The sequence below is a fragment of the Neofelis nebulosa genome, chromosome 14 (assembly GCF_028018385.1).
Source record: "Neofelis nebulosa isolate mNeoNeb1 chromosome 14, mNeoNeb1.pri, whole genome shotgun sequence".
Classification (NCBI taxonomy): domain Eukaryota; kingdom Metazoa; phylum Chordata; class Mammalia; order Carnivora; family Felidae; genus Neofelis; species Neofelis nebulosa.
Window position 1 is genome coordinate 45,972,951 of NC_080795.1, and position 21,015 is coordinate 45,993,965.

General features: G+C 46.3%; 1 protein-coding gene across 6 annotated transcripts in view; it reads left to right on the top strand.

Annotated features, from left to right (window-relative positions):
- Window positions 1–21,015, top strand: part of VPS13B (vacuolar protein sorting 13 homolog B) — an 805,543-nt gene that overhangs the window by 771,350 nt on the left and 13,178 nt on the right. For all 6 annotated transcript variants that reach the window (XM_058699592.1, XM_058699588.1, XM_058699591.1 and 3 more), the window contains 4 exons: window positions 7,984–8,102; window positions 11,505–12,313; window positions 16,417–16,593; window positions 18,507–18,677. In XM_058699592.1, coding sequence (XP_058555575.1) covers window positions 7,984–8,102; window positions 11,505–12,313; window positions 16,417–16,593; window positions 18,507–18,677 — 1,276 coding nt within the window. The remainder of the gene's footprint in view (window positions 1–7,983; window positions 8,103–11,504; window positions 12,314–16,416; window positions 16,594–18,506; window positions 18,678–21,015) is intronic.

The following is a 21,015-nucleotide window of genomic DNA, read 5'->3' on the forward strand; positions in this document are numbered from 1 at the left end:
ACCAGCTATTACCTCCCTGTGCTTCCATTAATAAAGTAGAAGATTGAGTTAGCTTTTTATTAACAAGTTCAGACTGTTTGTTATTATTGAACTTGTGGTCAACCACATCCCCCAGGTCTTTATCATATGACTTGCTGTACAGTTGACTTTTTGAACCCAGTGACAGGACTTTACATTTATCCCCAATAAATTAAATCTTGTTGCTATTGGCCTAGTCCGGCCTGTTGAAATCACTTAAAAAAAAAATTGTGATGCTGTCATCCAACATATTAGGTATCCTTGGTAGCTCTATGTCATCTATAGATGTGGCAAGCATGCATTCTACATCTTCATCCAAGTCATTAATAAATATGTTGAACAGGACACGTCCAAGGTCTACTTGCAATGGTGAATCACCAGCTACTTCCCTAATGCATGGGTTCCGTCAGCCACTAACACACCAAACTGTACTGTCATCTAGCCCACATGTCTTACATAAGAAAATGCATCTAAAAGCACTTTTTAAACCATACTATATACTATATAAGATACTTCTTATCTTGCTTACAAGGTTACCATGAGACACTTTGGTAAGTGCCTTGATGAACCCTGACTCAAGTGTGTAATCAGCCCATTTGGTGCACAACAGACAGAGGTAACCCTGAGCGCTAATGCTTAAAGAGCACGTAGTGTAGTCATTTTCTGAGACCCCTTTAGTCTCCATCCAGGAATTTTCATGCAGAAAAAAGCCACCAAATCCAAGTGAGTATCTGACTTATCAAATGCACAGTACAGATATTTTGGCTTCTTGCTTACTTCACTTGCCTTCCCATATATCCCGTATCAGGGCCAGAAAGGGTATCAGCAGGTTGGTACCCACTTCTGAACAACTGCCAAGTGCCTTCTCTGGTCTAGAGTCTTCTGTGTGTTTACAATTTGTTCCAGCTGAGTCACAATGCGTTTAAAGATGCTTGAGAGTAAGGATTTCCCTAAGTATTTTTCAGTAATTACACAGAGGGAAGAATTCTACCCAGAATAACGCTACTTTGTTTTCATGCTTATCCACCTTTTTCTCATTTTAGAAATTCGTTTCCCTTCTTTTCCTCTCTGAGAGATCTCATCTCATTGCTTTAGCTACCAACTATCATCCAGTCACTCTCAGATCTCTCTCTGGCCTCTACATCCCTCCTAAGCTCCAAGTCTGTGTTCTTACCACCCACCAGATATCTCCACCTAAAATTCACAAGCACCTCAAACCCAACATCTCTGAAACCAAAGTGATCATTTTCCATTCCCCAAGCCAGCTTCTCTTAGAGTTCTCACTTCAGTGATTGTTATCGCCATTTTCCCAGTATAAAAACCTTCAATAATATTTATGCAAACTTGTTTTAAATTCCTGCTTTATGTCAAGCACTCTACAAATATCATTAGTCCCTGCCACATCCCTTAAAGGTAGATGCTACCTGAAGCTCAGAGAAGTCAACTTGCACAGAGCAAGTGGACCTGGGATCCAAACCCAGACTGTCAGGCTTCCTGTACTTTTCCTACTGCAGCCCAGTGCCTTCCTTTCCCTCTCTTCCCCCTACACATCCAGGAAGTCATCAGGTGCTGGCAGAAATCCTCAGAAATGTCTCTGGTTCTGCCCCTTCTCTCTGTGACCATGGTCTACTCCAGGCCTTTTATCCATCATTCCTCTCCCAGATTTTAGCAATAGCCTTTAAGGCCCTTTAAGGGTCTCTCTGTTGTCAACCTCTTCACCTTCAAGTCTGTCTCCACAAGAACCACAAAAGTGATTACTAACACACAAGAGTCCAGCCCAGAGAAGGCTCTCCAGGCCTGAAACTCCGGGCCTTAAACTGCTTAAAACAGACGACTGACTACCTGAGACCAAGCAGGCTACACTCAACTCCCTTATTCCCTCTACACGTTAGGGATCAGTCCTGTAGCACATAGTCCCATAGTACACATGCAAATCTCTTCTTCCCTTCAAAGCCTAAGCCTTGGCTTCTTCCATATTATGGTTTTCTTTCTTAACATATTTCTTACAAGCCACTTCATCTAGAGAAATAAGTAGTAACTTTTCCATTTATTCCTTCCCAAAATAGGGAGTAAAATTTTTTATGAAAGATGAGTTTTAGCCAAAGTTCAGAACAAATAACATGGCTGATTGATTTATCTGCAGTTCTACCCCTGGAGGCTAAGTATCTGCCTTCTGCAAGCTAGAGACCCAGGAAAACCATAGCATAATTCAGTCTGGGTCCAAAGGCTTGAGAACCAAGGGATTTGATGGCATAAATTCATCAGGAGAAGATGAAATGAGATGTTCTAGCTCAACAGTGTGGCAGGAGAAAAGGGGGTAGCCCCTCGACAGGCTGGATGATGTCCCCCACACTGGAGAAGGCAGTCTGCTGAGTCCACTGATTCAAATGCTAATCCCATCCAGAAACAGCCTCACAGACACTTCCAGCAATAATGCTTAACCTGGGCACCCTGTGGCCAGTCAGGCTGACGCAAAATCACTCATCACAGAAAAGAAGTGAAAATCTGAGGTGGGGGCAACATGACTTAGGTAGAAGAAAGAGAATCAGAAAGGGAGGAAGCCCAGTAAGATGTTTCCTATGGCTATTGGAACCCAGTTGAAGAGGAAATCGGTAAAATATTGAAGGAAGGGAGTACGGAAGGAGTTTTAATAACAGTTCTACCTATTATGTAAGTCTACCTCAGCTGCAGTGCTGGGATGCTTTATAACTCCCTCCCTCCAAGGATTATCCTTGGATTGTCGCATATGGCCTCTAGGGAAAAAGGGAGACAAAGGAAGAGAGACTTTCAAAATCATTCTTTTATTTCTTGTGTCCCCCTGTAACTTATTAACTTAGTGTTGTTGTTGTTGTTGTTTAAGAGAAAGAGTACAATCTAGAGCAGTAGAGGGAGAAAGAGAGAATTTAAGCAGGTGCCATGCCCAGCACTGGGGCCCGACATGGGGCTTGATCTCATGAACTGAGCCAAAACCAAGAGTTGCATGCTTAACCAACTGAGCCACCCAGGCACCCCACCCCCATAACTTATTAACTTAAGTAAAATAAATTAGTATAATTTTTTAAAATATTTTTTGCTACATAAAATGTAATCAATCATTTTAATGCTCAGTTGTTTGAGCATTGGACTCTTGATTTAGGTTCAGGTCATGATCTCACAGTTCGTGAGATCAAGCCCTGTGTCAGGCTCTGTGCTGACAGCATGGAGCCTGCTTGGGATTCTGTCTCTCCTCCTCTCTCTGCCCCTCCCCTGCTCGCTCTCTCTCTCAAAATAAATAAATAAATTTTAAAAAAGATAACTGTAGAAAAGCACAAGTTAAGTTGAAGTGTTCCTTATTTGTAATTGTAGTAAAAGACAATGTACTAAGTGGAGGGCAAGACATAGGCCCGGAGTAGTGTTCTTATTCCCATATGTGTGAGAGAAAGTCTTACTGATCATAGTGCTCCAACACAGATACAGAGAGTATCCTCCAAGTGTTTTGTGGCCAAAGCAACAAATCTCTTGACTATATGTTGCCCATAGCGTCCCCCACACCACCAGTGTGAAGTGAAGGAAGAAAAAACACCTAAATGACAGCACTGATCAGGACTGGCTAGCTTATTCTATAATAAACTCAGCAACAACAAGCAGAAATCCCCTTGGTCATTACTCATTTAATTTAGTGAATTAAATGAGTGTTTGTTTGTGTGCAACAAACACACTGCCTCCCCAGGGTTCCGATGAGTCACGACGTCCCACTGGAAATCCAGGACTTCTGAGTGATGCTCTCTTAGTCTGGACTTGACTCCTTTCACCTGGAGACCTGTGAGCTCATGCTGTTCTCCCCTCCCCCCATTTTACAAGACAGGATCATAGTTTTAACCCCTCCAAATTGGAAATGGGAAGGATGAGACATAGCAGCAGCCTCTCACCTATGACAAGTCCATAAAGTTTCTGAGCACGTAACTGTGGGGTTTATACCTTGAAACAAGGACTGGTCTTTGAGCCCTGTCTCTGCTCTTGGAACTGCGCTCTCACCAGTTTTCTTCCAGCCCCTGGACGTACTCTCAGAGATCTGTGTTGGTCACATCTGAAGCTCAAGTAACCTCAGTCTCTTGTAGTCCAGACTCATGAGTGTATTCATCAGTAGTCATTTCTCAAACGCTATTTGATTCCAGAGAATTTATGTACCGATAACCACATCTGTGCTCCTTTTCAAGGCATATTCCTGTGCTATCTTGATTCCTTGCCTCTAACTTCAGAGCTTCTGTGGCAAAGTTATACTCTTAATCTAAGCTTTTTTCTGAGTCACTTTTATAATTAAGAGGTTCTAACAGTGAGTGTGATGCCTGTACATAGCCCTAAGGCTGAGTATTAATCTGCTCTCATATTCAAACACTAAACTTTGGTCTCTTGCTGTTTGAGGTCAAAAGCATTTCTAGCTTTGCAAGACCCTGAGTTTCTGGAATCTCTGTTGTTTTTCATTTTTATTTGCAAACTGGCAAATTGTTTGCTGAGCTCATCTCTTCTTCAGAATGCATTTCCAGAGACAGCCAATATTAGCCAACACACACTACTAATGTTTTTGTTTTCACACCTCATCTTCTGGATTAGGTTTATAATCTGCCTCCCAGGTAATCTCAGGCAACAGTTCTACTAAATGTCTTGCTACTTCATAACATGAATTGCCATTTTAATCCCTTTCAATGCCAGTTTCTACTGCCTGACCAGTAAGCCAAGGACTCATGCATTAGGTTTCTGCTGGAACCCTACTTCTGTTACCAATATCTATGTTAGTTGGTATAGGCTAGGTTATGCTGCCTATCAGAAGCCTAGAATTTGCTTCTTGCTCATGCTTTGTGCCCAGGGAGCTCTGTTCTCCATCGTCAGTCAAGGATGCAGGTTGATGGAGTTTCCATCACTTTCTGTCTGCCCCATTGTAACAAACCACCCCAAAACCTAGAGGCTTGAAAACGCTTGACTTCTCGTGAGTCTGAAGGTTTGGTAGCATGATTTTTCTGCAGGATGAGCCTGAGATCACTCATGCAGCCACATTCAGCTGGAAGTTGGCTGAGGAATGAATTCAGCTGGAAAGTCTGGGCATCTCTCTCACCATGTGGTCTCTCTTTAGGGAGGCTAGGCCAGGCTTCCTCACATGGTTGGCAGGAGGGCAAACCCCAGTAAGCAAGCTTTACCAAGCTTCTTGCCCCACGTTTGCTGAGATCCCATCAGCTGATGACAGCCACGTAGCCAAGCTCTGTATCCGTAGGAGAGTGGACTAAGCAAGGGCATGGGTGCTGGGTGTGCGGCTGCTACAACCAGCTAGACTAGGAGTCAGCAAGGTTTTTCTTCAAAAAGTTTCTTCTTCACTAAGTATTTGAGGCTTTGAAGGCCAAACCTTCAGACCAAAACAAGGACTTATTTTGAAACCTCTGGGGGGGGGGGCGCCTGGGTGGCGCAGTCGGTTAAGCGTCCGACTTCAGCCAGGTCACGATCTCGCGGTCTGTGAGTTCGAGCCCCGCGTCAGGCTCTGGGCTGATGGCTCGGAGCCTGGAGCCTGTTTCTGATTCTGTGTCTCCCTCTCTCTCTGCCCCTCCCCCGTTCATGCTCTGTCTCTCTCTGTCCCAAAAATAAATTAAAAATGTTGAAAAAAAAAATATTTTAAAAAAAGAAACCTCTGGGGGAACCTCAGTACAGGTGCCTAATTTCTCTGGTAGGTAGATACCTAATCTCTAATCCCTAGAGCTGCCACTGTACAAAATGCTTGGCCTTGTGAGCAGTTTCTCTACTGGGGGAAAGAGACAGGGATAGGCTCCTGAGAATTAAAGTCCATGTTTCTTCCATTCTAGTGGTGAGTGAAAGGGACACCCAGCAAATTTTTCTGCAGAGTCCAGGTTTTTGACCAGAAGAAGTACGTTTAAAGGTTTAGGTTCATTTGCCTGCTTCAAAGTCCCTTGGGCAGTTAACAGAAACCATCAGCTTGCCTTATCTTCACTCTTAGAAGGTACTAGTGTCCTCATTTCCTAAGGCCCAAAGACGACTGTGAGAATGAGCAGAACAGTAAATATATCCCTTACTGATCCTCTCCCTCCCTCCTCTGAGGGGTGGTAGTTCTCTGCTAAAAACCCTGGGACATGTGCTGAAGTTACGCAGAGTCACTGAGAGAGGGAAATATAGATGTTTGTGCCAGAAGAATAATCCCACATCTATAAGCCTAGTAAAAAAAACAGTTGACTTCCTTTGCATATCATACAAAATAATAAATGTGAGTGTTTCTCAAATAATACCTGTTTTGCTTTAGATTCATGAGCTGAGCCATTTTTTAAGTTGGCTGCATTCCAGATTTTATCACAGTCAACTACAGTTTTTATCTTAGAACAGATAAGGCAGATTCAAGATGCAGGGTCTTTTGAAACAGATATTTCTGCAAAACAATCCATTTGGGAAACATGTCCATAGAGAACGAATGGACTCTGCTCCTGCCCTCAAGAAGCTGACAATCTAGCAATTGAGTCAGGTGTATAAACAGGCGACTGTACTACAAACAATACAGGCTTGTGATGAAATAGAAATATGGTTAAAATGCCTCAGGAATGCTGGAGTTAGTATCAAGCTGAGGAAAGGAATAGGAAAATGAGAGAGTACCTTCAGGGGAAAAGGTATCCTTAAGGAGCATGTGCAAAGATATACAGGATTTGGAAAGAACCTGTGCTGGAAGGCATCTTCTGGGCGCCAGGAGTGCTGAGTGGCAGACAAGGGCCTAAGCTAAAGCAGCAGCCATAGGATGAAAACGAAGGCACTAGGGGAGGAGCCTACAGAGCTGGGGCATCTGAGGACTGCTGTGCTTCAGGAGATGAGAGGGAGGAGGCAGAGGTGATGCCCAGATGCCCTGGGTGCTGCAGATGGTCAGGAGCCACTATGCAAGAAAGAAACCCAGTGACACTGAAGTCCCTTCCGGGTTTGAGTCTGTGACTGTCCCCTGTGGCTCTGTGCACACTCTTTCTGGTACCTCTTCATTTGGTCAGAATTCCAATACATTCATTACATGTCAGGCAGGCACCTAGCTTTGTTCCGTCATCCGGAAATTTGCAGTCGTCTTTTATTTGCTGCCCTAACAGTAATAAAGGGCCCAGACTTGGACTGAATTGATACTGCAGATTATCAGACATTCCCAAACATAAGGAGGTTCTTGCCCCTACTCTCAGGTAATGCTGGCTGTGAACATGATGTTCTTGGAGTTGTTTTTCAAATAGTTCTGTTCTGTTTTCAAATATTTATCCATTTAAGCAACCTCGGTATTTAATGCTGAAAGGACATCTGTTCTGCTGGCCTGGTACCTGGCTTCTGAGATCGAACTTTTTTTAGGTCTTAGTCCACCTTCCCATAGAAGCAAAATTAATTTTGAGTCCAAGCAAATGAAGTTATCTGACACTATTGTTACAAGTTACATGAGAGACTAAGAGACCTTGAGGGGATTATGACATGTCAACAGCTGTTGGTAGGTTTTCTGGTATGTTTCTGTGTCCCCAGGATATGAAGACATCCTCATGGTAGTAAGTCAACACTCAAGAGCCTGGAAGTTTTTTGCATGTTGCATTTCAAGTCCTGAGTTTCAGGGTTTTGTTTTTGTTTTTTTTTTTCCCACAGAGGTTGATATGCACACGTAAAGCTGGCCCATGGCTGGGCTCCAGCCCATACAGAGCTATTTGCCAATTCCAAAGAAGCAGAGAAGGAAGACACACATGCCCCATCATCCATCATTGTTTTTTTTCTATGAACCTTACAGCTGGATATTGAAAAATCTGGATTTGATCTTTCTTTTTTTTTTCTTCATTTCAAGTCAGCTGTATAGCCTGTACACATAGATATAAAGAAATATAACCAAGAAGTGTTTGTGGTATTGAATCAGGACTTAAGACATTTGAAAGTAACCATTTCAGTAGTGTTTCTTATTTCTTTTTAATCAGATTCTGAATATTCTTTTTGCAGGTTGTGTTCCTGACTGGCTTTGGCTATGTGTATGTGGACGTTGTCCTTCAGTGTGGCACAGTCTTCATCACTGTGGCCCCAGAAGGAAAAATGGGACCTATTTTAACTGCTACCAACAGGTAGGATTAATTATTATCCCAGTCACAGCATGGTAAGCTTGCCCATTAAAAAGTTGTAAACCTGGGGTGCCTGGGTGGCTTAGTCAGTTAAGCGTCCATCTCTTGATTTCAGCTCAGGTCATGATCTATGTCATGGTTGTGAGCTCAAGCCCCACATGGGGCTCTGTCCTAAGCTTGGAGCCTGCTTAAGATTCTTTTTCTCTCTCTTTCTCTGCTCCTCCCATGCTCATATGTGTGCCCATTCTCCCTCCCTCCCTCCCTCTGTCTCTCTCTCTCAAAAAGAAAGGAAGGAATAAAGGGAGAGAAGAAAGCAAAGAGAGTATAAAATTGAATATATAGCTATGATTAGTCACGTGTCCTAGGTATGTATGTATGTGTGTATATAACACACACACACACATAAATACTTCTCTGTTCACACATTCTCACACACGTTCCCAGAAAACATTCCTAGAACTAAGACTCAAAAGAAAGAATCAAGAGGCCCCTGCGTGGCTCAATTACATGTCTGACTTCAGCTCAGGTCATGATCTCGCAGTTCGTAAGTTCAAGCCCTGCATTGGGCTCTGGGCTGACAGCTCAGAGCCTGGAGCCTACTTTCAATTCTGTGTTTCCCTCTCTCTGTCTTTCCCCCACTCACACTTGGTCTCTCTTTCTCTCTCTCTCTCAAAAATAAATAAACATTAAAAAAAAATTTTTTTAAAGAATCAAAATTGTTAGTAGATGTGGGAGTTATAAGTGATTAGCTAATAATTTTCTGCATTTTAATTTCATAAAGAAGAATGTATTTTATAATAAAGTTTATTATTTAAAAATGTATTTAAAATATAAAATAACAATACTAACTTCCATATGTTTGTTTAAGCCTTTAAAAAAAAAAGTTCCTTGTTTTTCATATATGGTTAAGAACTTATTAATTTGGACCTGCCAAATCATTATTAATTTGAATTTACAATATTTCAAACAAGGTTGGGTAGAATGTTTTCTTTGCCCAGAACTTTGTAAAAAATGAATAGCATAACAATTGGAGACTAAATATAAAATCACATAACACAAAATTTCAAGCCTGCACAACAGTTTCAGAAACATTTGTCTATGGCATTAATAGGGCATTAATCATACTAGCAACAAATTATACATTGAGTGATAGAAATAGGAAAGGCACAAGTATTTGCTACTATCTGTTGAATCAATGAATAAAGGAACTATTACACCCCTTGCTTTGAAGTGCTTACTGGATGCCAGGTGCTATTCTAAGGATGGGGATACAACAGTGACTAAGAAGACCAGAATCTCTGCTCTCAAAAAGATGATCACATTTTCCTAGGTGTAGAATGGAAGACAGAGAATAAACATAATAAAAAAAGACTTTATGGGACAGTAGAAGGTTGGCTTTCTGCAGGGGTAAAAACAGCCGGGTAAGAAAGACCAGGAGTGCCAGGGCATAAGGACAGAGAGGACACAATTTTAGAAAACCAGTGTAGGTAAGCCTTCCCACGAAGTTGACATTTGAGCACAGACTCAAAAGCTGCAAGGGGGTTAGTAATGTGGGTATCTGGTGGAGAGCTTTCCAGACAGAAGGCACATCTGGTTCAAAGGTCTGAAACAGTGGGTCTGACATATTGGAGGCTCAGGGAAGAGGCCAGTGTGGGCCAAACAGAGTGGATGGAAGTAGAAAGAGTATCTGAGGCCAGAGCGGTAAGGGCTGGGAGAGGGGGACATGGTGTAGGACTTAGCTTTATTTCTGAATGAAATGGAGAAATCGTCGGAGCATTTTGAGTGGAGAAGTGACATAATCTGACCCAAATTTTTAGAAACTTATTTATCATTTATTTGTTTGTGAGGTAGACCATAAAGAAGTGAGGGTGGAAGCAGTGAAACTAGTTAGGAGACTGTCACCGTTACTCACACTAGAGATGCTGATGGCTTAGACTGCAGTGGGATCAGTGGATGTGGGAAGGAAAGGTCAGAATCTGGATGTACCTTCTAAGAAGAAACCATTGGGTTTTCCCTGATGCACTGGATAGGGGTTAAAAATGGAGACATCAAGGAGGACTCCTAAACTCGGGCTGTAAGCAAGTGATAGGATGTGGTTGCCATTAACTGAGATGGGAAAGACCATATGCAGGTTGGGGTGGGGTGTATGATCTAGAGTTTGATTATAGACGTGACAGGTTGAGATGTTTTTTAACAGAGAAGTGACAAAGTGGAGAGGCAGTTAGATGTACGAGACTGGCACTTGGGTGGTCCTGGGCTGACTATGTGACTTTGGGAGCCATGAGCACCCAGACAGCATATCGGGGCCGTGAGAATGGGTGAGATCTCCCAGTGGGGGGGCCCGGACACAGGAACAGAAGAGGGCAAGGGCTGAGCCTTGGGCACCTTAATTTTCAGTGATCAGGGAGAAGAGGAAGGGGTCGCACAGTGACTGAGAAGTAGAAGAGAATATAAAGGAAGTGTTCCCAGAGGAAAGGAGTTACCGACAAGGTGAACTGCCGCTGTAGGTCAAGTGAGCCACAGACTGAAAAGCCATCATTCAGTTTAGCCACACAGAAGTCACTTGGTGAGCGTTGCTTTGGTAGACTGTGGGGGCAGAAGCCTGCTTGGACCAAGGTGAAGAGAGAATGGAAGGCAGCCAGCAGACAATGTGTGTAGAAGTTTTTATGTAAGAGAGGGCAGAAAACTGAGTAGTAGCTAGAGAAGGAAGTGGAGTTACAAGAGGGATTTTGAAGACAGGAGAAATAGCATCATGTTTATAAGCTGCCGATAATGAAGAAAAAAATGAGGGTAGAGGAGACGGGTGGGTGGCTAAAGTGATGTCCTTGAGGAGGTGAGAGCAGAAGGATTTTGTGCACCGTGACAGGCTGGCCTGAGGCAGGAGCACCGCAGTCCAGATCTGGAAATGGTAGGGAGAGCTGAGCACATGGCCCAGATGCCACTAGAGGGGCTTGGGGTGAGTTTTCTTCTCTTTGCTTTACTTCAAGGTGAGGAGTCTTGGTGGTTTGATTTTACCTTTCTGCCTTGAGATGATCATGATAGAGAATGAGTGCACAAACGCTAGAAGAATTTTGGAGTACAAATCTGGTGTTGACAAGGGAAGCATGTACAGAACATGACAAGAGCTTGTACTAGTCCCTTGGGGGACATTCCCCAGTACTGTCGGGAACGTGGCAGGTTCTGTCCAGACACCACAATCTGAAAGTTGAATTCTTATTGTTTCTTGCGAGAACCTGATGGAATATCAGGAGGGGTGTAATAAGGCCCTATTGAAAGGAAGGGAGGGTGAGAGGGAAGGGAGGAGAGAAGAAGAAAAAGGGAGGGAGGGAGGGAGGGAAGGAAGGAAGGAAGAGAAAGAAAGGAAAAAGAAAAGAGGGAGACTTACGTTGTTTTCCCTTTCTCTAGAACTCTGGAGAAGATTGTGACATTTAAAATGTTCATCACTCAGTTGAGCTTGGTGGTGTTTGATGACCTCACCCACCACAGAGTATCATCTGAACTTCTGAGACTCACACTGGACAGTGTTTTCCTCCAAATGGCCCCCATGACTGGCCACCTCCGTGGGGAAGAGGCCGCTGCAGCGCCCCTTCGGCCTCACTGTGTGGAAGTCTACTGTGGGGACCTGCAGTTAGACAACCAGCTATATAACAAGTCCAGTTTCCACTTCGCGGTCTTAGTCTGCCAGGGAGAAAAGCCAGAACCCATGCAGTGTCCCAAAATGCAAAGCCTCCTCGTATCCAGCAGAGAGCTGGAAGAATACAAGAAAAATTGTTTTATCAAACTTTGCCTCACCTTAACCGAGGGCAAGAACTTCTTATTCGATGATATTAACGAGTTCAGTTTTGAATTGAAACCTGCCCGGTTATATGTGGAAGATACATTTGTGTACTACATCAGAACTTTGTTCCGGACCTACCTTCCTGACGGCAACCTGGCCCGTCACCCTGAGGTACTCGCAGGTGGCAAACAGGTGTTGCCCGCGCAGGTCAGACAGCACGCCAGGGCCTTGGTGAATCCTGTGAAGTTACGGAAACTGGTGATACAGCCGGTGAATCTCCTCGTCAGCATCCACGCTTCCCTCAAGCTGTACATAGCCTCTGACCATACGCCACTCTCCTTCTCAGTGTTTGAAAGAGGCCCCGTCTTCACCACGGCCAGGCAGCTCGTCCACGCCCTGGCGATGCACTATGCCGCGGGGGCTCTTTTCAGAGCAGGTGAGGTCACACGCTGGGGGTCCTTGATGAACTAGAGCCTGGGCCAAAAGGGATTGCTCCTGGGAGTGCCTCATCAACTTCAAGAACTAGGGAGGCACTACTGTGAGAGGGGAAGAGTGTGGGCTTTGCAGTTAGGCCTGGATTTTTTTTTTTCAAGTGGGCTCCACACTCCAACTTAACTGAAAGTGGAGGGCTTGAACTCACAACCCTGAGATCAACACCTGAGATCAAGAGTCGGAAGCTTAACCGACTGAGCCACCCAGGCACCCAAGTCAGACCTGGATTTAAATCCACACTCTGCCACTGCCTCAGGCCTTGGGCAAGTTATTGAACCTCCCCAAGTCTCCGTTTCCTCATCTCTAAAATGGGTTTTAAGATTTCTGAGAGGATAAAATAAAAGCACTTGGCACTTAATAAACACTCAACCAATAGTAGCTTTTATATTTGCTATGATGCAACTTAGACTGTTAATTCCATTTAGCATACACTTTTTAGATCCCTGCAGGTCCAAGGCTCTGTATGGGCACATCAGTGCAGTCTGGAAAACCAGCCCTGGGCTTAAAAGAAATCCAGTTGTAGCTTGTTGGCTTCCCTCATTAAGGTCCATGAATAGCCGTAGGTGAGAAATTCAGAGGATTTGTGTGCTCATAAGATGCATAAAGAGCCCTCTACCTACCCAGTGTGGCCCTGCCAGTCTAGACAGATCGCAGAAAGAAAGTGGTTAGTGTCTCGGCTTGTCCACAGACGTGAGACGGAAGTTTGTGGGGGGGTTGTTTGAATATGAATATGAATATTGTATGGTGAGTACTGTGTGCTAAAGGACAGAGTGGTCTCGGAATATTCTATGGTGATTGGCAACAAAACACATGTTCCTGACCTAAATTCGCTCCGACATGGTTTCAGTTTGATTGCTCAGCTCCTTATGTTCCCATGAATTCAGGCAACAAACACCAACCAGTGTTGGGTCTTGTAGGTCCTTTCTAGCAAAAAACATGGCAGCCTTCCTTTCTGAGAGTAACAAAGGAGAGAATGTTTGTAACATTGAACTTAGTGAAAGCATTCCCATATAAGCTTAACAGTGTAACAGTAAATGACCCATGTTGTTGCCCCACTGGTAAGATTGCATTTTCTCCATAATGACATTCATAGAGTCAATAAGGTTACCTAGAAGTCTTAACTGAAAATGACAAGATCAGGGGAGGGCCCTGCCTGCACTATTGTTTTGATAGCTTGCACAACAATGAAGAAAATATTTCTCTCTTGCTCAGAAATCACTTAAAAATAAGCAGTTAACATTTCAAATTTAATAGATGGGTATATTTATAAACAATTCCAGAAACTTAACCTTTCAGGCAGTGTTTGCTTTTAACATGAGAAGCGGGCACATAAGTTACTGAGCTCTGATGTGGGGCCTGGGAAGAACTGAGCCTCCCACCAGGCCACCACATAATGCTGAGGTGTGGGGGGACAACCATGCAGGTAATGAGCTGGCAGAGAAACTCCCAACTGTGGCACCAAGGAGCCGTGTCCCTGCAGCCTGTGTGCTAAACATGCTCTGTTTTGTTTTTTGTTTTTAATGAGCTTTCACAAGAACATTCTGTTTGGATTTTTTGTAATCTACCTAAAAATCCTCTAAACTGTTGTCCCAACCTCATTATACTCTGGGACAAGAAATTCTGATGTAGAGGGCCAAGTTTTTAGAGCCCGTTGAGAATTCTGTTACTAAAAACCTACAGACAAAAGGAGAAGGTGGTAGCAGGTTCCCAGCACCCAGGTAGGAGAGGCTTCGAGAGAATGTACTAGCATCCCCTTCGAGGAAGGGGGAGGGCTGGCCTGGGAGTGAACGAGTTGCATCTGTATCTCACGTGGGTCAGGATTCACCCACTGAACTTGACCAGAAGGTTCTTAACCGGGATGGTCGAAATACCCTGACCTCATTTCTAGGGAAGTTTGTGGATTCACCTTGAGGAGGTTTTAAAAGTAAACAGTCAAGTAATTAGAAATGAATAGCCCTATCTGAAGGAAAGAACGTGGGCTTTCTAATTTCCTGGGGTCCCTCTACACCCAAGTCTCAATTTGATAGGAAGTCAGACCGACACTCTTTTCCAACAAAATCTCCAAACATATAGGCAAAAGATGCTTGCTTCTGGACAATAAAGGAGTGTCCTCAGATACTTCCTGCCCATTTCTGGCTAGCTCCCATGCTTCTGAGAAGTAACTCTGGTCCACACATGGCCCTCCCATCAGGCAGTGCTCCTGATCCAGGAGACCTACCCACCTTCGGGTGGCTGGGGGAGCCAGATGGGGAGGCTGGGTGGGATCCCTTCACTCTGCGCCCACCGTGCTGACTCCGAAGGGCCCATTGTCGATGGTCTGTGCTTGGCAATATCTTACTCTCCTTTCTTTATCCTGTGTGTGAAATCTATGGAGAGAAGGGGAATTAAGATGTTTCTAGAACAACTTGCTACCTGCAGGTAGAACCTTATAACTATTCCAGGTTAAAGGGAATCTGCTCTTTCTTTACCTGCAGAGTGAGCCCTCCAGGGAACCATATTCCACAACCTTCTTCAGTACCCTGCCTGCCCATTGCAGCCCAGGCTCACAGAAAGAGGGTGGGTGGGCTGAGCAATGAGGTAAACCTCGTTTGGAAACCCAGCCCACGAGTCCACGCAGCGGGGAGATTGTGAGCCCTTGACCTAATCTCAGAGCCACACTTGGAGACAGAGTAACACCAGGTCAGCCTCATCTCAGTCCCCTGAGGCTGCTACCCCTGAGCCCAGGGAGAAGCCCAGTCATTAGCTCATCCTTATGTAAAGGGATGTAACAGCACTTCATTTGCACAGTGACCTTGAGCATGAAATAAGCTGAATGTCTGGCACCCAGAGGCCCTCCCATTTATAGTTCTTACCTTCTGGAACTGATTCCCTCTTTTAACCTAAGCCCTAGTGGTATCCTCCTGATGTTCCAGAAAAGAGGAATGGACTCAAAATTTAAGAATGTCTTTCTCTATGTATAGGGGCTGGGCCCGGAACCCTTTAGGGTTCTGGCGTGGTTCTTGCAGCCACACCTTGCTGACCCTCTGGGACCAGTGACTTGACCGAGGGTCTGTCTCAGGCTTGTCCTCCAAGAATCTACTGGTGAGGCAGGATTCGCTCCCACACGCGTGCTGTCCCCACGGCCTCCCCACGAGAGCACTCTTGGCCACAGTCTGGTGGGGGGTCCGTGGTTCCCAGAGGAAGTCACCTGTCTAGAATCCTGTGCTTAGCCCTTGGCCCTGCCGGCCCCTCCAGTCCACTGGGTGAAAGTGCTGAGCCCCCTCCCCGGGGAGCAAGGTGAAGGGAAGCCACGGTGAAGTTCACGCACAGCCGCGTTCCCACGAGGCAGCATACACCGCAGTCAGGCCACTGAGCAGGCCGGCCCCTGGCAAGCCCCTGCTCAAATAGGAAACCAGATCCAAAGCTCCCCTCCTGGGACACTGGAAGGGAACACTCCCTCTCACTAACCTAATCAGTATGTCCATGTCACCAATGTTTACACAACTGAAGCTGGGGTTGAAGGGGAGACATTTGTCTGGCTTCAGCTCTGCTCCAAAGGAAAGCACTCAGCTGGGTAGGATTGGGAAAGATTAAAAATAACTCCTCCATCCTTGTCAGAACTTTGCCTCTCCTTTGCAACACCCCATTTAGCATCTGGCCTCCTCCCCCTCCTGGTGCCTCCGCTGCCCTGAGGTGGTTCTAAAGACAGCTTCCCAGCCTGCAAACACCTGCACCCTGGGAGACCGCCTTTCCTCGGGTGCATGGGAACGTGTGTCCCCTCACACGCGGGTCCCTCTTAGCGGGAATACAGGAGACTCGGGCAAGGAAGTCATATTAAAGCTATTTGTGAGGCTGCCAAAGGATCGCTTTGATTTATAAAGTATGAAAGTTTGCCATTTATGAATTCACAGTGAATGAGTTATTTCCCAGATTGTGCTCCAGAGGAGCTTATAACATTCTCAATTCCAGTGTGAAAAATGAATTGCAGGGAAAATGGGTCACTGTTCCCCAATGTTGAAAGTGCCGCATTGAAGGTCTCAGTAGCCCCTTCCCGTTGGTCCCTTCCAGGCTGGGTGGTTGGATCTCTGGAAATCCTCGGCAGCCCCGCAAGTTTGGTGCGAAGCGTCGGGAATGGCATCGCCGACTTCTTCAGGCTTCCGTATGAGGGGCTGACCAGAGGCCCGGGAGCCTTCGTGAGTGGAGTCTCCAGAGGGACAACGTCATTTGTAAAGCACATTTCCAAAGGTAGCTACTTTGGTTTCTTTTCATAAAGCCTCATGTTCATTCCTCCCCTTATTTTTCCTTTTTGAAGAACACATTACAGCTTTCAGGGCCTTCAGTGTGCGTCTACCTTTGTTTAGCCCGTTAGATTGCCGTGAAATGTTGGATTTGTAACAAAGCTCACATCTAATGCCTTATGTTTTAAACAGATCGCTGCTTGCCTGCAGTGTGTGAAAATGTTTCAGAAACTTCAGAATCTTAAACCTCCCATTGGGAAAACAAGCATTGGCTCAACTGTTATTCCATGCGATAAATACAGAAATATTAAAGGTGTTCAGGACTTCTGCTACACATCAGAAACCCTACACTGTGTTGCCTCTTCATTTTTTTAAATGTAGATACAGTTGTCATAACTTGCGGAAGGACGTGGATACGTTTGGACATGGAAGCGGATTTGGAGGGGACCAGCCAGCTTTCCTCCAGCATATGCCACATCAACAGTGCCATCTTGTGGCCCGGATAGGTCACGGGGCACAGAAGCCAGACTGCTGCCCGCATGAAGGGGAATGTTTTCGTTTTACCCCTGTGTGTGCTTGACGATATTTTGGTCAGGTTGGCAGTGACTCGGGAACTAACAAGGGCCATCTGAGTCCCCTTTTCTTCTCAGCAGGAGGCAGGGAAAACAGGGCAAAGGGCTTCTCCCCCATAAAAGGCTTTTTAATGTCAACAGTGCTGCAACTCTGTTATGAGTGGGTAGGTTATAGAAGTCTCCAGAAGGCTCAAAAGCAGAGGAGCCTGAAATATGAGCGCCCATCGTCCTAGAGGGGGGCTGGCAGGAGAATGGCAAGAGCAGTAAACCGAGTCGTGTGGACGAGGCCAGGCCCACTCCCCTGGGCCCCGGCCGTCCGGGAGGCCTGTGAGCTGAGAGCCGGAGGAGCTCACCGATGAGTCACTGGCGGATTTCTCACTCCTGACACTTGAGTCTTTGTGGTTCTGTTGTTTTTATTTTCAAATAAGACAACCGACACCTGCTGAACTGAAGCCCGCAGTAATTTTAGCATACTGACTCACCCAATGTGTTTTACACTTGTTCTCTCCTTCTCTTAGGGAAATCTGTCTCATTTGCTGCTGTCTGCGCGTGCACATGGACTTTTTCTTTTTAGATTATTGGTAAAGATGCAGCGGCAAAAACGACATCTTCCGTCTCCTCTTGGAGCCGGATATCCTCTCACAGATGAGTGAATTCGTTAGTGTCAGGATTGTCCATTGATGTCTTTCAGTGTGGCTTCACTGAGACCTGTACAGACTTGCCAGAAAAACCCGACATAGTCCTGGCTTTCCCGTGTCTTCTCTCCTTTATTGTCCTCACTGTTTTCAGTTAACACCCCGAGAATCAAAACCGCACATGTTCTGTGCGGCACCAATCGTTGCCTCTGAATGTCTGGTGATACAGTTTAGGGTCTCCCTCTGCTATGAGAGATGAAGGGGGGAAATAAATTTTATTCCTAAATAGAAATATTTCTTTACAATCTAAGATTCAGCAGCATGACCTTAACCTTTGAGAGCAAACTTTAACTTTCAAAACTGGGCCTCAGTGAGGACTTCAAAACTGAGTGCTCTAGCCAAGCCTCGACCATCAAACAATAGCGAACGCTACTTTCATCTGAAACTCTGGGCATTTTTCTGGCAACAGAGATTCTCGCCTGACCCGTTTTGAGGCGTGCCGTCACCCTGGTGAGCAAGTGTTAATCTTCGCCTTTTTTTCACAATTTTCTTCAGGCTGTTGCTTCAAGCTGCCCAAAGGAAGCCCCCGTCACTCACCACTTGGGCAGGTCCCAAGGCACCCCTCCCCCACCACCAGCCCTGTGAGGACCGCTCCCCGGGGGCCCCCCATGTATGTGACCATAAGGCCAACCCACGTGCTCTTGTGCCCTCAGGTACCCTCACCTCCATCACCAACCTGGCCACGAGCCTGGCCCGGAACATGGACCGCCTCTCACTGGATGAGGAACACTACAACCGGCAGGAGGAGTGGCGGCGGCAGCTGCCCGAGAGCCTGGGCGAGGGGCTGCGACAGGGCCTGTCCCGCCTGGGCATCAGCCTGCTCGGTAAGGGGCTGTGGGGGACGCGCGCTCACGGCTCTGCGGGCCGGCCAGGTGCTCAGTTCCCCAGGACTAGGGGTGGTTGTACGATACGGTTTCCATCCTTCCTGCAGGCAAAGCTGAGGCTCAGGGAGAGGAGGGCACTCCCTCTGCTTCCTGCCCTGAATCCATGAGGCACTGGGACAGGACCTCCTTACCAGAGCCATCAAGCAGCCGTGATGGGGCCGTCCCCTGACCTTCCCGGATAGAGGCTCACCTGCACAGAGGCCCATGCTCCAACCACCCCCCCCGCCCACATAAGTGTCCTTCCATAGGCGCCCCCCAAGCGTGGTGGTGTCAGTGCAAGGACGGCACCACAGGGCCGCTGTTCCCTTGTCAAGGTCACAGGCAGACGTTGTGCCACGCCCTCTCCGCCATGCACAAATGGCAGATGCTCACCTTTGAGAAGCACTTCAGCGGTGTGCAAACGTCACATAAACTTCAGTGAGGAGCCCACTTCTCTCCTTTTACTTTTTTTCAAGAGTGCAGGCTCGGCCTCAGAGTAATTACTGTTTGTCGAGCAGCCAGATGGTATAGTTAGAAGTGAAGATTACCGTGGATATTTCCAAGGACTACAAATGTTCGAAAAATAAGTTGCTTTGGAAAGATCTATAAAAAGGAAGCTTCAGAGCTGAAATTTTGCAGAGCAGGATTTTCAAGGGTATCTTTTGTTTATTTGTTTGCAAAGGAATTTAAAACTGTATTGCTTGGCAGCTGGCCTGCTGTGCATCAGAAGGAGTGTGCATCTCAGGGAGATCAAAGTGCCCAGAGCGGGGAGAGCAGAGGTCAGACAAGATGAGCTTGAAAGGATTTGTCCTCTCTCCAGTCTGCATTTCTAGCCTCAGCCCGCAGCGCAGCCAGCCGAGGCCCTGGGAGGAAGCAGTGAGATGTTAGCTCAGGTCAAGTTACTGGAAATTGTTTAAGTCGTAACATTCTGTAGTGTGGGACACTGTCGTGTGATGATGCGCGTGGAAACTGGGAGGCTTACGTATGACCTGGGATGGAACTTCCAGGTAGAGGAGCAGCCCGGAGGCCAGGGTGTCTGCTCCGGGGAAGGCACAGTGGCGTGGGAGCGAGCCACATTCCTGAGGGGCCAGGGGACCCAGATGAGGGTGTCAGGGTCCTTTCTTTGTGACCTCAGGCGTGTTCTTCTCTTCTCTGAACTTGGGTTTCTCCTTTGTAAATTGGGGCTGGTAATAACATGATTTAGAGGTAATAATAATGACCTGTGCCAGGCAAAGTGTCCGTGTTTGGTAAACAGCACCACTGATACTCATTATTAGGGTCTGGTAGCAAAGAAACTGTAATAGTTGCCTCATTTCAAAGAGCGTCCCACCAGAGAAAGACAAGCAGACAGTGGCGGGAGCAGTCTTGCTTTAGTTTCAGTTCAAGGGATCAAGTTGCTGGAACCACAGGAAGTGACTGAGGTTATCTTGGAGGCTTCAGGTCATTGGATGGGGTCTTTGGGGTCTTTGGGGCCTTTTTTGGCTAAGAATCATGGGCTTCTAGGCCCTCTACACTGGGCAGGAGAGCTTCCTTCCCTCCAGCCAAGCTCTGTTTGGGGTTCACAGGTGCTCAGCAGAGGAGACCCGAGCTGGCTGGCTGGCATGTGGCTGTGTCCCTCCCAACCAGTCCGTCCTTTTCCCACCCAGACAAGCCCACACCCGCTACCCAGGTGCCACTGTGTAAAATTGGGCCTGGTGGTAGAAATCCATTATGTGAGGAACCACGATCCTCCCTCTGCGGTGTCCCACTTTTTAATTCGGCACCTGTTGTTAACCAGGCCAGAAAGTCCTAAAACTCCCATCGTTGCTCTATCACGTCTTGTACAACCTCATACACATGCGAGGGAATCATTTAGTCTGTCTGTGAAACTTCTTCTTCTGTGAGTGGGCTCACAGTCTTTCTGCATTTCTGGTAATTTCCAAAGACCTCGGAGTTCTGTGGATGATGGAAATCCCTTCTGGGTGTGCGCTGAATGCACGTGCAGGCACCCGCCTGACCTTGGGCCCCCAGGAGCACCACCTCTAGCCGCGCACCCTGAGCGAGCCGCCCATTGCCATGCTCCTCAGACATTTTTAGTTCCCAGTGGGCATCTCCGAGTTGGCTCAAATCTGCCGCCTTCCCTCTGGGAGTTCAAGAACTCTCTGTCCTACTTAATCACCGGGTCATCTCAAAAACGTCCAGTCCTAGAACTACCTGATGTATAGCAGGAAGACGAGAGGAGGGACAAGAGGAGGACCAATCAAGTCCCTCACCTAGGAAATTCTAGATTTATCACCGTTTAATTTATCCCCAGAAATGG